Consider the following 16888-nt stretch of genomic DNA (forward strand, 5'->3'; position numbering starts at 1 on the left):
TCTGGTGTCTGTGTGGCTGGCACTACCAGCATGCTCATGCTGTCCTGAGCACTGGGTTCATCCTTTGCCATTTATTTCTTCTAAGAAGCTTCTCCTGATGGCCTCCTCCTGTCCTCTGGGCCCCACCACACCCCACATGGACATCAGGGCAGTAGCTGGGCTCTGCCCCGATGCCCGAGATTTCTTTGGTCTCCCTTGGCTACTGCGCTGTGTGATTGCTTCTCTTGCCTGGCTGGGGCCTGGAGATTGTGGCAGCTACTCTGCTTTTGAGCCTGGGAGGGAGGCCATTATACACCCTCCTCTGTCCTCAAGGGGCTCATGATGTGTATGGGGGCCGAAAGCAGAACACAGAGATGGGCAGACAGACAAAAGCAATGCAGCCAGGCGACAGGCTGCTCCTTCTCGGCAGAGGCCCAGGGAGGGAGCAGGTGGAGGAGTCTGAGTCATCTATTCACGCCTACAGGGATGGGACTGGGAGCCTGGGCCTCCCCAGGCAGCTCCAGCTCTTGGCAGTCGCCTCCCAGAATCCGTTTCTCCACCCCCGAACCCGCCCCACGGAAATTGTGCCCCCTCATGGAAAGTGTCTCCTGGAGGGCGGGGCCTGTGTGCTTGGCTCACCCAGCACCTGGATGGAATCACCTAACCCTGTGTGAATAAGAGGGCAGCCACCCGCAGGGAGATGATGGGTGAGAAGGCCTCTGAGCTGCCCTCTGTGCTCGTGGGCTCAGGACCATGACAGTCCTCAGGTCCTTCCCAATGCTGAGATGCTCAGTCTGTGATAGTAGTTGCCACCCAGGGCGGCTGCTCCCCTCCCTCTGCTGAGCTTAGTACCCAGACACTCAGCAGACTTGCTGCCATTTCCATGACAACCGAGAGGAAGCCTCTACCCTCAGAGCCTCACACACCAACACAGACCGATGGCAGGAAGAAGCTGCCGATCCTTGAGCCCGCCCAGCTGTCCCTCTGCAGTGGCACACAGGCCTGGTCCTGGCTGGCTTGCCTGATAAACGTCATCCACCACTGTCTACTTGTCAGTGGGGAAGGGCCTCTGGGAGTTGGGATCCTTTTCTCCCTGAGGGACAGGGCAGTGGAAAGGCCCTTCTGGTGACCTGCTTCTGGCTGGGGTGGGCCTCCTGGTGGGTGGGGAGGGGGGGAAGCTGGTGCTGTTACTGAAGGAGCGCTGGGTGGTATCTCGCTTATGTCACTCTGTGGCTGTGTCAGCCTTGACAGCCGCCCTGATGGCACTGGGTCTTGCTTCATCCTCTGTGATGCCCAGATGTCCAGCTCTGTTCATCTCAGAGATGTGGCTCTAAGGGGCTCCTCCTGAACGCATCAGGGAAGAGAAGCTGTGGCGGGGTTCCTCTCAATGTTCCCATTTTACAAATGTGGAAACTAGGGCTCGCCTGCCTAGGCTCCCCACCCCAAGGAGAGCCCCAGACAGCCAGAGCCACCCCTCAGACCTACCATACCCCCACTGCTGCTGGCCTCGGGCAATGGGAGGTATCTGAGGACGGAGCTGGATGACCAGGGTCACATCTAGACCAATCTGGTTAGCGCTCCCCACTTCTTCCTCTTGCAAACCTAAGTGATGTCGTGTTGGACTGGAGAATTGGATTAATGAAGCTAATGAATCGGTGAGCCCCTGACTGCAGGGACAGCACAGAAAGGGGCACTGCGGCCAGCCACGCGGGCAGCGGGGCTGAGTGGGGAGCGCTGCTGCTCGCTCCTCTTCCTACGGCTGCCCAGGCCTGGGGTGTCGCGATCTAGACAGATGGGCGCGGCAGCAGGCAGGGACAACAGCTCATGGTCCCACACCCCTCCCAGCTGTCCTCTCCTCCACCAGTCAGCCACTGAGGGCCTCCACTCGTCAGCACCCCGCACGCACTTCCAGCCTCTTTGCTCTCAAGACCCTTGGTCAGATGCCCACTCAGCTCCGTGCCTACCTCTTTCCCTCTGAACCGCTTTCCTCTCTGCTCGCTTCAGCGTTGGGGCTCCCTGGGTGACACGTGTGGGACAGTCTTAGCAAGGTAAGAAGTAGCCCCACGGGGTGAGTGGGGTGAGTGCCTCAGTCAGGAGCCCTTCCCCGCTGATAGGCTGCCCCGTGGTGGCTTGGTTCTCCTCGAACTCTACCAGAGCCTCGAGTCCTGGTGGCCATGAGACAGCAGTTATTTTGGGCTATGGTGAAATGAGTCACGATAAAAAGGTGGTCAACAGGTAACAACGTGGAGGCAGGAGACCCCTTGTCTTCCATCCACCGAGAGTCATGGTCTGGTACAGCACTGAGATGCAAGCCCACCCTCCCTGGATGGCGTAGGCTGCCCTCCCAGCATCTTTTCACTAGACCTCAGGTGGTCCCTCTCAGGTGCAACTTAAGCTTCTACTGAGTGCAAGGCGCTCCCCTGTCTCAAAGGACAAGGAGGAGTAAGAAGCAGTCTTAGCTGATGAGGACTGTGTCACCCAGGGAAGGGACACACATGCCAGCTGTCCAGTACCCTGCAACGTGAACCAGAGGGCAGGCAGCACAGAGGGAGGGGTGATGATGAACGAGCTGACTTCTGCTGGTGAAAAGGGAGGGGCGTGGGTGGGTGGCACAGAGGGTGGGGGGCCATGTTAGGCTGTGTGTGGGCTTTGTCTGAATCCTGTCTGTCCCTTAAAATCTGTCTATGCCTTTCTTTCCCACTGCCACCACCTTCTCTCCCTGGGACTCGTCTCCCTGCCACTGCTCCGTGACTCATCCTGCAACTCCACCACAGCCAACCGGATCACTTTACTCCCCTGGGCGAAGCCCTCCAGTGGCTTCCATCATGAGTGAATGATCTCTGCACCCTGGGCCTGGCTCCCTGACTCATCTCATGTGCACCCTCCCCTCCGGCCTCAGGGCCTTACCATGCTGTCCCTTCCCAGCCCAGGGAAAGAGGCCGGCTCGCCGAGGCCCTCCCTGCCACCCTCCCATCCCCGCCTGACGTACCCCAGGTCACAACCTTAACCCTGTCTGTTAATTTGCTGCGCACTTTGAGCACCCTTGGACCCGCGTGTCATCGCCCATGGTCTGCCGTGAGCATGGTAGCCTGTCTGTCGCAGGGACTGCTCTCTCCAGTGCCCCGCCAGGGCGGTCTGCCGAACGCGGGGCTACGGCAGGCAGGGCCAGATGGTGCGTGGTAGGCATTTGGCGTGGGAGCCGCGTGCGCGGGGGCTGGGGTGAGAGGAGGCATGGGTGCCTCTCTGCCCGCCCTCCCGGACAGGTACACCTACCCTGGGCAAGTCTGGCCCATAGGAGGTCTGACAGGGATGGGGTGTGGGCCGCGGGCAGCCCCCGCTCCCCGGCCTCCTCCTCCCATGACTAACATTTGGCGACGACCATGGAGGACAGCAGGGCTGGACCTCCCTCCCCCGTGGCAGGCCGTGCGCTGTCCTGGCCTTTCACTGACAGGTGGCCTGTGTCCTCTCTCACTTCAGCTCCATCATTCAGTGGATCAATCTGGCAACACTGGCTGGAAAGGAGTTGGATAGGCAGGTGCTCTGCTGGCTTTAAAATGACTAGAAACTATGTGATCCTATGTCCTGGTGGATGCAGCCTGGGATGTTGTTTTCCTATTTTTGCTCCTTGTGACTGACCCCTGGGAGATCTGTGTACAGAAGCCCAGGACCTGACTCTACTCCTGTGTCCTTGTGGCAAAGGACGTGCCATTCGGCTTGTCCCACTCCCTCCCCCCCTTCCCCCCCCCACGCAGCTGCCTGCCACCTGCAGAGAGACAGCCCTGAGGCCACAGGACTTGCTAGAAGGGAGATTAGCGAGTGGCAGGAAAGATTAGCAACTAGGGGTGGCACAGTTCGTGCCATTAGACACTCCTGGGCCTCAGGTTTCCGTGGGCGCCTCAACCTTCCCCCAGGGATGAGAGAGGGGCGTTGGAGAAGGGCCACTGCCCCTCCCTTCTCCCCTCACCATCTCTTCTCCCAGCCTCTACCCACCCCAGGGGACTCTTGCTCCACTCCTAGGCAGGGAGAGAACATGGACAGGAGGCTCCGGAACAACTCATTTTAGAGTATTAGCCCTGCAGGCCTCAGGCCAGTGACAGATGGGGCTTCTCTGGGATGGGGGTGTGTTCCGATGAGTCCAGAAGTCAGAGTCGCCGCTTGCCTGTCCCCTTGCTCCCCCATCCAGTGACAATTGTAACGCTCATAGTAACAGCATCCGCCAGGGCCTGCCACTTCAAACAGCAAGGGCTGTTTAAACAAGATAACAGGCTGCCGGTGAAGCTGTAACTCAGGCCCTAATAGCCTGAAACCTGTGTTTTGAACCTGCCAGAAACAGCAGAGGGCTACTTCCTGCCTCACGCAGCAGTTTGGCCTCAGGCTGCCTCGCCTCTGCCGATCCCCCCACTTGCTGGGCCAGCCTGTTTGCCGATGCCTGGTTTTTCCACTGTACAGTGTGGAGGGTGCTAGGATGCCCCTAAGTAACAGCAAGAGTGGCAGCTCCCAGCTCCCACAGCACCCTGGGCAGGGGACAGCCAACTCTCTCCCGTGGGTGACAGACCAGCTGTGCCACTAGGGCAACTTGTTCCTGGAGCCTGAGTTTACTCATCTGTGTGGTGGGGGGTCTCACGGGTTGTGTGTGCAGGACCCTAAGGCAGTGCCCAGCGGCCCGGCCGTCCTCCACTGCCCAGCCCTCGTTTTCCCACCCACCTGGAGATCAGCCCCTAGAGAGAGAGGGCTATGGCCTGGGTCCCGCCACCTCACCCACAGTGCTCGGCACAGGCCTGGGAACCAGAGCGCCACAACACGAGTGCGGTCAACCCAGCTCCCGCCCTTCCATTTAGTCTGCGGCCAACCACAATACACGGCTGCTCTGGGCTGAGCCCACGCTGGGCCTGTTCGATGGACGGCCCCAACTCCTCAGGAGCTGAGCAAGGGAAGAGGGGGCCCAGAGGCCAGCCTGGACTTAGGCAACTCAGATGGACACGGGTAGGCCACACAACAACCCTGGGGCCACAAACTAGATCAGGGCCCCACCCAGGGCCCCAGTGTGAGCTGGAGATGGCCCCGCAGTCAGCATGTTCTTGTTTCCCAGGTGGGGGCTTTGCCTGTCTGATCACGCTGTCCCCCCGGGGGGTCTGAGCGGGCCAACCACAACACTGGCACGCTGTAAGCCCTGCACGTCAGCCGTGCCGTTCCCCAGCGCAGGCCCGGCGCCCCGAACGTATCACTCTTCCTGCTTTCCGTTCTCACTGAACCTCAGAATCAACAACTTACAGGATCTTAGAGCCAGAAAAGGCCCCTCCTGCCCCCACGAGTGTTGGTCAGAGCCCCGGGCTGTGACATCAGTGGTGGGCCTTCTACAACTTGAGGGGGTGACTCGGGTGGGCTCAGAGACTCCCATTTCTGGGGCAGCAAATTGCCAGGGCATTTGCTCTCAAAGGGTCTGGAGCTTCCATGTGCTGATCAATTTCACACCCAGGCCCAGAGAGGGAAGTGACCCCTGGCCACCCAGCAGGCCCCTGGCCTGCTCTAGCTTCAACACACCTCACCCCTTGTCTTTCAGGGAAGAATGCCTTTTCTAAAGCCCCGGTCCATTTTTGCTTCAAATGAAATGAGAACCGTTTTCTATTTGTTTTTGTGTTAAATCTTGCTGGCTTGATCCAAGTCCCCCTGCTGTCAGTCACTGATGAGAAATTAGCAAACAGCAGGAGGCAGATGCGTGCAGACTAAAAGCTGCCAGCACAGATGAAGACCTGGCCTGGGGCTTAGAGGCTGCCACTGTTACCGAGAGGGAACCAGAGTGCAAGAAGCCCCTCCCGTTTCAGCGCCAGAGAACCCCCGCCCCCGAACCCCCTAGCCTGACACTCTTGTCTGACACTACGCAGCAAGGCATGCACTCCTGGCCACCCCCGTACCCCGGCCACACCTCTAAGCAAAAGCTGATAAAACCACTGGCAGTAGGCTAGGGCCAGTTCCTGCAGGGACATGAAAAGTTGGGGGCGGGGTTAGACATCTTAGTGGGGACCCTCTGCCTGTGGCTAACAAGAGGGATTTCAGAAATGCTCATCCTTAAAAAAAATATTTGGGTCATCACTGTCCTAGCCCTGGCTTCTCCTTCTGCAGGAAGTGGGGGTGCTGGGCAAGTGCACCCTTCCGGAGTCTTGGCTCCACTGAGAATTTGATCGAAGGAACAGAGCCTCTCCCGGGAAGGATGCCCACGGGTGTGTTGGTGCAGCCACACAACTGGGACGAGATCTGGGAAATTTGCAGGTTCCCTGGGACCCTCCATGGCTCCCAGACATTGCCACGACAGAGGCCTTAAGCCTGGGAACGGCTGCTCCTGGCCCAGTGCCCAACACTGCATGTGCCTGAGGCAGCGACTGATGACTTTATCGTGCCCAGGATGTGGTGGGCCGGCAGGTGCCAGGCAGGCCACTAGGGCTGAGAACGGGTCCTTTAGAGGAGCTGGCAGAAGTTCACGAGGGATCGGAGCACCAGGACAAGGTCTTTCTGATGGTCCTAAGCAGCTGTTCTAGGAAAGAAAATGACTTCTCCATCCCTGGCTTATGACCTGGTCACAAAATGTGTAAACAGTAGCTAAGAGGCTGATGTGTACATAGCACAGCCACTTCCCAGTCCCCATCAGTCACAGGGACTGCCCAGACCGAGAACCAAGGGCCTGGCTCACCTCTGAGTACTCTCTGAGATGAAACTTTCTGGATGGTGATCAAGGATCGGACTCAAGACCACATTTATGCTGCAGTCTACGGGTGGGCTGTAAAATCTTAGTAGGTTGTGAGCAGAAATGTGAAAAATAAAACATGAAAGAATGTAGCTTGTGCAGGACGTTACTGTCGTTGACACACCCATGTCTAGCTAGGTTCTCAGCAGTTGACAGTGCTCTCCCAGTGCACACTCTGGCTGGCACTACCCGAGCCTCTCAGATGAGGCAAGGCGGAGTGGTAAGACAGGCTGGGTGGGCCATTTCTGGGTCTTGCGCCTGTGTGTTCACTAGGGGTAATGGGTTGTACAGCTTGGGAGAGGGGCCAGAGCCACAGAAGCTGTGCCTGCAGACAGAGCATTGGGTGGGAGCAGGGATAAGGTTCGGGGGGAGGGTGTGCCAAAGGCCAGACCAGTCAGTAGGTCATAGTCTCGGTTTCTCTGAGTCCAGGCTGGGATCACACATAGTGTCTTGATCCATGTCCCCTGTAGCTCTGGAGGACAGCTAGGTCTCTGGTCCCCAAGGGCTCTTTGCTGTCCAGAAAAGATCTCCTACCCAGGTACCACTGCAGCTGGGGGCTGGGATGCCCCTAGTAGAAACATCTTGTGCCAGGCCTGGCAGTGTGCCAGCATCTTTGCTCTGAGACTCCTATGCCAGGTCCCCGGTCAGCTGGGCTATAAAAGGCCAGCCCACTAGGTCTGGACATCAGAAGAGAAGCATGATAGGCCTGACTAGCAACACCCCATTCTGATTCAGTGGGGCCTCTGGCCTCTGTGATGCCATGTCCTAAAGGGCACTTGCAGTCTGGCCTCAGGAGGCTGGTGCAGTACTGGGGGTAAGGGGGTAAGACAGATGCCAGTGGGCTCCACGGAGGTCTCATAGGGTGACAGAGGCACTAAGGACAGGCTGAGGAGGGGATGGGCCTTTCCTTCTGCCCACACTGGGGAAATGGGATCAGCTTGGGCCACACATGGCCCCAGCCTGTTCTGTGGTGGGCTGGCTTTGAGTGGGTGGGTGGGGGCCCATGCTGTACTTGGGCTCAGCCCATTTGCTTGTCCAGGAGACCCCGTGGCTGTCTCCTGTGAGAGGAAAACGAAACGGCAGGAGGGCACTCCTGTTTCCATACAGGCTTCCCAGCCACCTGGACCAGGCCGTGGGGACCCAGGAGAGGGTCGCTGACCCGCCCAGCCCCCAAGGGCCTCTGCTCTAACGCTCAGCACTCTCCTTTATCAGAGCACGAGCCCCACAGTTCTGGGTGCTGTGGGCGCCTTGCACAGACACAGGTAATATCTGGTATTGTTGCGACTATGTCCTTTTGTCCTTGAGCTGAGGGCCCATCCCACTTTATAGATGAGGAAGCCGAGACCAGAGTAGCTCGTCCAAGCTGAGGCTGTGCAGGGCCAAGGGCCGTGTCTGGCCAGAAGCTGCTCCCCCTCACCCCCAGAGGTCCTGTCCTCTGGCAGATGAGGCTGAGAAGAGCCAGAGGGGACTGTGTACTTGGGAGTGCAGAGGGCACTGAACAAAAGGCCATGACACTGATGTCCCCCTTTAGTGGCGGGAAACTGCCCAAGAACCACAGGTTGCCCTGGTCAGCTGTTCCAGAGTGTTTTGTTTCCTTAGAAGATGGTAATTAGCTACAGACCCAGTTTCCTGGAGCCTGGGACACGGGAGCCAGAGGCTGTGGCTTTGGGGGAATATTGAGCAGGTCACAGACTCCCCTGCTCCACCTGTCCCTGCTGAAGGGAGGCTGTGCAGCCTTACGGGCCACGCTGGCCTGGGGATCAAGGTGCCCTCAGCCTTTCCAGGGTAACGAAGGGCAGAAGAGGTGTGCAGGGTGTGGCCTGGGGCTGGTGTCGCCAGGAACCTCAGGACCTGAGGTTTTCATTTTCCTTTCACAGGGTCTCTGGCTGACTGTAGTTTTATTAATAAAATTAGAGAAAGTGCATGAGTGGAGATGCCAAGCAGGGGGTGATGAAGACAAGATGGGGGTGAGCTGCAACCCAGCCTCCCAGGCTCCTGGGCCAGTCTGAGCTTGTCTTCTGGGTCTGAGGACACTGGTTCAGTCCGGACCACATGCAGGAGTAGAGGCACCTTTTGCTCCATCCTAGGTGTCCCCTCAGATGCCCAGGGCCCCTTCCTTTAGCTGTTTTTCTTATCTCCCCAGAAATTCTAGATAGAGCCAGTGGGGCCTCGGGAGGCCGTACAGATGGGTGAAAAAAAAAAACAACCCACATCCTGTTAGTCTAGTAGCATTTCTTGGTGGTGTTCAGGGCCAGCTGTGGGACTGCCATGGGTGGTGGACACTCCATCTACGCCCCCATTATGCCAGCTGCTGAGGGAACATTTCCCATGCTCTCAGCCTCCTCCCTAGAATCTGTTCTTGAAGAGGGAGAGGTTGTTTTTCAGTTCTCAGATCATAAAAGTCCCTTAATTAATTAATTAATTATTTTTATTTGGCGAGGCAACCCTTGGTTGACCTCACAGACTGCAAGGACTTTGTCAGCTTACGATCCTCAATTTTTAAAATTTTTTATGCCTACATCACCTGGTCTTCCTAGGTGGTCTCTCATCCAAGTACTAACCAGGCCCGACCCTGCTTAGCTTCCGAGATCAGACGGGATCGGGCTTGTTCAGGGTGGCGTGGCCCTAGACCTATAAAAGTCCCTCAAAACAATAATAATCTGCGTCTTAAAACCCAGAGGTGTTCTGACGTGTACACAAGAGCAGAGCCATGTGCTTAGGACGTTAATTATTCTGCGGGCCTAGTGGCTGAGCAGGATGCAGGCTATGAAGTTCCTCTGTCCCGAAGCTCCTGGTAAATGCAGAATGGAGGCGTTCTGCCGGTCAGAGGCATCACTGAGAGCGAATCAAGTGGCAGAGGGGGAAGCACACAAATGTGGAGGTTGCAGAAGCCCTGGCAAACTTCAGCTCCATCGATGCAGGGCGCATAGGCAGCAATGTCGGCTCCCACCCCCGCCCCCGATTGCATTGAGGATTGGCCGCAGCACCTGGGACCTTGCCCTTTCCACAAGGTGCCCGGAGTCCTAGCTCCCCATGATCCCCAAACAGCTCCTCAGTCCTGCCTCTGTTGGCTGTTCCCACAGCCCCCATGGCCCAGGCTGGATACTGAGAGGTCCAGATCAAGTCCAGATTACCAGCTTATATCCACCCAATCCTTCCAGGCCCTGCTCCTGATGTCTGGGACCTCCTTTTTCCTGCAAGTTGGTCCCTGGGGCAGAGGAGGGCTTCCTGGCATTTCTGGACTCATACAACTGCATCGAAGGCAGTGGGGGGCGGGGAGCTTGAGGCCAGGCCATAGTGAGCGGGGGGGCCAATGGAAGTGGGTACTGGGGGAGCCGCTCTGGTCCTCCAGGGACTGCTCGATGCTGACTTCAGGGGAGGAAGGGACACTCGTCTCTGTCCCTAGGCGGTGACTCACTGCATATACTAGGTGTGTAAGGGATGCTTCCTGAGTATCACAGGCTTTTCTCTCCCAGATGGAGAAGAACACAGGATGGGCCCCAGCTTGAGCAGATGGTCTCATGCTAGTCTGCTAACGTGCTGACAGAGAGAAAGCAGAACAACCCAGCTTCGAGTCTGCTTCTCTGCGCAGAACGATTCTTGTAAATCTGCCTGGGGAGAACGGGAAGGGGGGTAGCAGATGAGCGGGGAGCCACTCTGGCAAATTACAGTTCTCAGTCGGGATGAACGTGAACGGAAATAACACGTGCGGTCACAGGGCCAGAGTAGGGAATTGCTGAGGAGTCACAGAGGAGGCTGAAAAACAGGGACACTGCCTGGCTCTTCAGAAAGACTCGGACAGTGAATCCTCTAATTCACTGATAACGGGTTGGGAGCCAGGTTGGGAGTTATGGCCCTGGTAGGCTGGTGAATGTTTAATAACCGCTGGGAGGAGGCTGACTTGAAGCGTCTGCTGAGTTCTGTGCTACAATTACTAATCTTACCTGGCTGATTTTAAGCTGCCAGCATGAGAAGGAGGTTCTGCCCCGCTAACCCTAGTCTCCGTGCCCTCTTCTGCGGGCGGGGCCCGCTCTGCCCACACAGGCTTGTCAGCACTAGGGCAAGCGGCTGACCCCAATGTGCCCATGCGGGAGGGTCCACACCTGAGCCCACGCAGGTCAGCTTGCTGTTTGGGAGGGCCAGCAGTCTCAGAGATGCGAGGACCGCCATGACATTCCCATAAAGGTTCTGCCAAGGCACGTGGTAAAGTCTGTCATGGTGGGAGAGTTGCAGTGATGGGGATGGTGTCCTTGCTGCTGCCCAGCTGGTCCTGTGACAGACTGTGCCTAGGAGCGGGGGGCCTCCAGCGACAGCAGGAGGCAGCCACCATGGAAAGGAAGCTGATATGCTCAATAGCAGAGCCACGTCCACAGTGATGAGACAGGGCCCTAGTAGGACCCTAAAACCCTACCAGGCAGTGTGGGGGGCTGGTGGACGGGTGGAACATATTGAGCGGCGGGTAGGCTTGAGCCCAGGGCACTGCCTTGTCCTTTTTGTTCAGCTGACATCTGACATCTGACGGAAGACTTACTCAGGGCAGGGAGCCCAGCGCAAAAGTTGACAGGGAATGGGAGACCTCAGAAGCTCCCAGTGTAACAGGGGAGGAGGAACCGAGGAAGCTGCTGTTGACAGAAGCCTTGATGGCTGCATGTCTCCCTGGGAGCAGAGAGAAGGAGGTCTTAGTCCAAGGAAGTGAAATGTCAGTTGGCAAGTACTAAGAGCCACAGTCAGGTGCCGGGCCGTGCCGCAGGGGAGGGACGGCTGCTGGCTGCTGCTGCCTTTTCACCTTCCCTCCACCTCGCCCCTGCCCGTCAGGGGCTAGAGCCAGCACCCCACTTGAACTATGTGAAGTCCAGGGCCCTAGGGAGGAGATACTCATCACCGTTGGCCAATCACTGAGTGGAGACCACGAGCTCAGACACAGGGTCCACTGAGGTGAGAACCAGATGGCCTTAGCCTCATTAGGGTCAAGACAAGGGCCAGGCAACAGAGCAAGGGACCTTAGTGGGTCCAAGGCTGAGGAACCTGCTTGGAGGGGGCGCTGTTCACAAGTGCTGGCAGTGCCTCAGGGCCATCAGCAATCCAGTTATGAGTGCATGACGGTCCCCCTAGTAGCGGCCACATCTCCTAGAATAGAGAATGGGTCACAGAGATAAAGAGCTGGTCTGAGCTTCTAGAGAGACACTGGCCGGGGAGAGCGTCTGGCCAGCTGAGCCCTGTACCTGCCGATGCCTTCCGAGGGCGGTGCCGTCACGGACCCGCTGAGGGCCTGGCCTTCTCACTGCCTTGGCCTCTGCAGAGCCTCTCAGTTCTGCCCTGGGGCTGTCCATTTCGAGGGAACCCAGGTTCCTTTGCTGGCCGGGCCCCAGCTCCTGCTCTGGTCTAGCAGGTCTCTGCTGTTCCAGGATCACCATGATTGTCATGGGCTGCAGATAAGCGGCACGTGGTCCTGGTACATCATGAGATTGGAAGGAGCTGCTTGGGGAGGCCAGGGCCTGCTGGAGGAAGACTGGTGGCCTCTAGACAGGTCAATGGCATGTCTCTCTGGCACTATCCCAAGTCCCCATGGCAGGATTCCTGGATTTATGTCCTTGACTAGGTCATGAACTGAAGACAGAACGGGGACCTGCTCTACTCAGACTCCCTGTGGTCCTGCCACTAATAGGGTGGGGGTGGTGGGTAGTGCCAACCCTGATGGCCACTCAAGTCTCTCGAGCCCAGCTGACTGCCCTGCACCTTTCCTACAGGAAGGCTGGTCACACGGCAGCCCCACACCTCATTCCCTGTGGACGACCTCCAGCCCCAAGATCTGGAAGTCAGTCTATGTCCCAAGGCCCTCCTTGAAGCAACCTGTACCCACAGGGTGTGGGGATTCTGGAGTCTTCTGAGATCCCTGAGGCACAGTGTCAGGGCCTTTCTGAGAGCCAGACTCAGCTCTGGGATACAATGGATGTTCTCTGGATGTCAGTTCCCTCACCTGCAAAGGAGACTGGTTAAGGACACTACAGGATCTGTCAGGTCCCTTCCAAATCTAAGCTGGGGCACCATCACATCTAGCTACTTCCCATGTACAATCACCTCTTTTGGTCTGTTATCAATAGGAGAAAGCCTGTCTCACCGCAGTACGACGCGTCACCTCGACATGCCATCTCGTGACACAACGCCACTTTTAAAGCGCAAAAATGCTCCTTTTTTGGGCTTAACGACGAAGCACACGGTAGGGGTGTCAGTACACACTGTAGGACAGACAGCCACAGGTAGCCTCCCCCTCAGGAACGCACTGCACATACCCCTTAGGGCCAGGCAGGTGCGGCAGCTTCCCCGGAAGGGCCGAGGGTCCCAGTGGCTGTGCGCCCAGAAGCCAGGGCCCTGAACTCTGGCTCTTCCCAAACCTGCCCACCTCCTGCCCAGTTCACAAACGTCTGCTGTGTGCCACTGTGTGCCAGGCCTGTGCCCACAGCACAGGTTGTACAAGGTGAGAGGACAAAGGGGCTGCCGCCTGTGCAGGGGTTGGGAGAGGCTGAGGGCCAGGGAGAGGAGGGGCCCTTGGTCAAGGCTGGGAGCGGAGACCTCCTAGTCTGGAGTCTGGCTGTGCAGCCCCTGCCACCTGCAGAATCTGACCACCTAAATGGCATGTCCTATGTCCTACCTGTCCCCCAAGGTACCTGCCTTGATTCATGTCAACCAGCTATCTGTTGGGTGAGCAGTGGGGACACCAGGCCTCCTGCAGCTAGCCTTGCTATGGCCCAGACCACCTGCATGAGAGCAAGGGGGGACACCCCTGGGAACTGCTACCTGCTGGGTTCTGAAGGAGGGGACAGGTGTCCCCAGGCAGCATGAGGGTTTGTGGAAATGATACTGTGACTGCTGATTGTGAGTGTACCTTCCCCAGTTCCTTATGTCACTGGGATAGTCAGGCTCACCTTGGCATCTGGCCCCCAGCCAGGGGCTTACACCTGCACAGCAAGTACATGGCAGGCACACAACAGGTGCACGACAGGCCCACCACAGGGCTGGGAACACCAATGGATTCACCAGGAAATGGGCGGTGAGCAAGCCCCTGTGGGTTTTCACATGGGAGCACTTTGACACTTTACAGCCAGGCCTTTTAATCTGTCTCTTCTGAAGGCTCCTTCCACTATTAAGAAGCCACACAGTCCATTAGCAGATGTGCAGGCTGAGGCTGGGCGGCAAGTGACCCCCTTTTTCCTGCTTTCCTGAGGTTCCCAGCAGGCTGTTGGGGTCCCATCTGCCAGGCCACTAAAGAAGCAGCAGCAGAGCCCCTGTGACCACGGGCAGCTGAGTGAGGAGCCTGTAGCAGGCCCTCAGGCGCATTGCCTCTGGGGCTCCCGTGGTGGGTGGCCTCTGGGCCTGAGTCGGGCCTTGGCTAAGCCTCTGAATTTAAAACCCTGTCCTTCTTTACTCCTGGAAGGGGCCATGGGACAGGCAGAGAAGGAATGCTAAGATGCCCGGAAGTAGTGCTCCTGCAGAGGACAGCCCAGGGCAGGGCAGCCTGGCTTTCCTCAGGCAGCAGGTGTGGCTCAGAGAGGGCCCATGGCTGCTGCCAGCTACAGGCCTGGGCCGAGCCCAGCTTGACTTTTAACCTGTCTTAAGCCTGGGTGCCCCTACCTATCCCCCTGCTAGTGACAGGGGCAGTAGGCCAGTAGGCACAGCTGCTGCCCCAATATGACGTCAGGTGACACATCCCTGGACCATGCTCTGTCCTCCCGTGCTGTCTTAGGGAGCCCCATGGAAGGACAGTGGAGGCCCACCTGACTTTGGTGCCCCTGCGTGCTCTTGGACTGCATGGGGGGATGGGAACCCATGAAATTCTTCTGGGATGAGGGCTGGGAATCCTTGAGGCTAGACATGGCTCGTTGCCATGGTCTGAGAACCCTCTGGAATCTGCCTTCCCTTGCCCAGGTGCTGCCCTGTGCTTGCTGCAGCCCCGCACGCCCAGGAGCCCGGAGATCCTGACGTTACCCTTGGCAACGTGCTGACGCAAATGCCAGCGGGCGGGTGGGGGGCTGTGGCTCCTCCGCCAGGCGTGGGGGCGGGGGGCTCTGCCAGCCCTCTGTCAGGGGAAGAGGAGGCCTTGAAGCTGAGTGGGATAGAAGAGCTCTGAGGAACTGTGTCCAGAGCCTGGCACTGGGCCCCCAGACTCCTTTGGTTTCTGTAAAAATCAGCATGGCTTGTTCTTGGCTGCCTTGCCTTCTCCGGGGCCCAGAGAAAACAGTTCTGGGCCCTCCAAAAGGAGAAGGCAGGGGTGGCAGCCCCATTCCAGTCCCAGTGGCAGGAGGCGGGAGGAGGGCAGGGGCATGGAAGAGGCATGCCAGAGGCAGTGACAGGAGCTGCTTGGAGGCGCCGGGAGAGGCAGGCTCTCCTTGCTGTCTGGCCCGGCTCTCCTCTGGGCGGCCGGCCCACCTCCTCGGCCAGCCCCAGCCGGCAGGAGGAATTGTGGAGGGTATTGTCTTTCCTTAGCAGCCTGTTTGTTTTCCCTCCTGAGATATTGCTGGTAGAGCATGAAAGGTCAGAACCATTTGGAATCCAGTGAATTTCCAGCCTCGCTGCCTTGAGTTTCTCATCGAGAATTTCCTTTTCTGGTGAATAACCAACCACCTCCCCAGGCCTGCTGAGACTCGGGTGGTAGTAGGTTGGCAGGGTGGGGCGGGGGGAGGCCTGGCTGCCAGCCCCTCCCTTTAGAAAATGCCCTCAATGGTCCCAGAGTCGGGCTGCCTCCAGGAGGCAAGCATGGGCCTCACAGAGAATCCTACAGCCAACCCAAACCAGGACTTCCCACTGTGCCTCTCCCCACCCCCCACAGGGACAGGGCCAGGAGAAGGCTAGAGATGCGAGGGCTGCCGGTCCACCCAGCCTAGCTGTGTAGCCAGTCGCTAGCACATGAACTGGGATCCACCCTGTAATGAATGACTGCGATGTAGGGGAGTGTAAGCACTGGACTGAGGTCCGGGAAGGCCGCTCAAGGAGGTGACACCTGAGATGAGACCTGAGGAGCAGGGGCAAGCAGGCAGGGAGACGACGGGCAGGGTGGGCACGCACTTAAGGCTGGAGGGAGCAGAGCACACAGGCGTGAAAGCAGCTCATGAAGGCCAGAGCAGAGAAGAGGAAGTGGCAGTGAGGAGGCGTGGATGGGCTGGGCGGAGCCAGCAGGGCCTCTGGCAGGAGAAGGCCTGGCCCTGGGCCTGTCTTTGAGGACACTTGGGCCGCCTCTTGGTTGATGGGTTCAGAGAGCAGAGATGAAAGCCAAATCCCTTCATGAAACATGGGACCAACTCAGGGCTCGGGCACCCCGCCTCCCGCATCCTAGGACACCTGTGGGCACCGGCTTGGTGGGCAAAGCCTGCCAGAAGTCATTCTGGGAGTCCAGCTTAGCGCCGAGGGAATTTGCCACACTGGCCCTGGAGATGACAAACGAGCGGCTGAAGATACAGGCCCCTAGGAGGCCTCAGAACACAGGCTGTCACCAGCCTCAGGACAAAGCAGAGATGGGCAAAAGCCTGAGTGCTGACTGCTGAGCCTGTGTGGCTGGCTGACCTGCCCTGGCACTGTCCTCTGGCCTAGCTTGGGCACCTCGCTTTGCTTCACAGCCTCACCGCCTGGTCAGCCTCAAGCCCTCTGCCCTCTGCAAAGCCTCATCAAGGAGCCTGACCTTGCTCATCCACCGAGATGCCCTCCCTGCCAGAAACTACACATGGTGCTGAAGTGGGGACAGGCAGAAGAGTAAGAGCGGCTGGAACCCCAAGACCACACAGCGCTGGGAGCAAGGTGGGCCTGTCCTCATGGACATGGTGTCCTTGGCCCAGGCCACTCCCCAAGGACACCATCACCACCTGGGCACAGCTCTGGGGAGAACCCCAGCTGCACAAAGGGAAAGCGAGAAGAACCCTGCCTTCTGTTTCCACGGCCGGCTATAGCCGCTTCCTTCTCCAAGAGGCCGGGCCTCTTCACGAACCCGATGAAGCTGCAGACTCTCTCTCTATCCAGAGAAAACGCTCAGGGTATCAGGTCAGAGAAGGGACCCCCAGGCTGGGGTATTAACCGAGAGCTGCCTTCAGGGGCAGATGTCCTGACACCAGGCATGACCCTGAGGTGCTGTGGTGCCCATGGAGCCTGCTGTGCTCCACACTCTGCTCCCAGAGACACACCTTG

General features: G+C 58.2%; 2 protein-coding genes and 1 pseudogene across 5 annotated transcripts in view; 1 reads left to right on the top strand and 2 right to left on the bottom strand.

Moving 5' to 3' along the window:
- RSPH14 (radial spoke head 14 homolog) overlaps nt 1–16888 on the top strand; it is a 78487-nt gene that overhangs the window by 27629 nt on the left and 33970 nt on the right. The window lies entirely within an intron of this gene.
- GNAZ (G protein subunit alpha z) overlaps nt 1–16888 on the bottom strand; it is a 53759-nt gene that overhangs the window by 12300 nt on the left and 24571 nt on the right. The window contains exon 3 of one of the 3 annotated variants that reach the window (XM_039847735.1): nt 8600–8895. The exons of the other annotated variants lie outside the window; for them this stretch is intronic. Within the exon in view, the coding sequence (XP_039703669.1) occupies nt 8629–8895 (267 nt within the window). The 3' untranslated portion in view covers nt 8600–8628. Of the gene's footprint in view, nt 1–8599; nt 8896–16888 lie in introns of those variants that run through there. 3 annotated transcript variants of the gene reach the window in all.
- LOC120590715 (uncharacterized) lies at nt 9231–9349 on the bottom strand (annotated as a pseudogene).

This window comes from Pteropus medius, unplaced genomic scaffold (assembly GCF_902729225.1).
Source record: "Pteropus medius unplaced genomic scaffold, Ma_sr-lr_union100, whole genome shotgun sequence".
Taxonomy (NCBI): Eukaryota; Metazoa; Chordata; class Mammalia; order Chiroptera; family Pteropodidae; genus Pteropus; species Pteropus medius.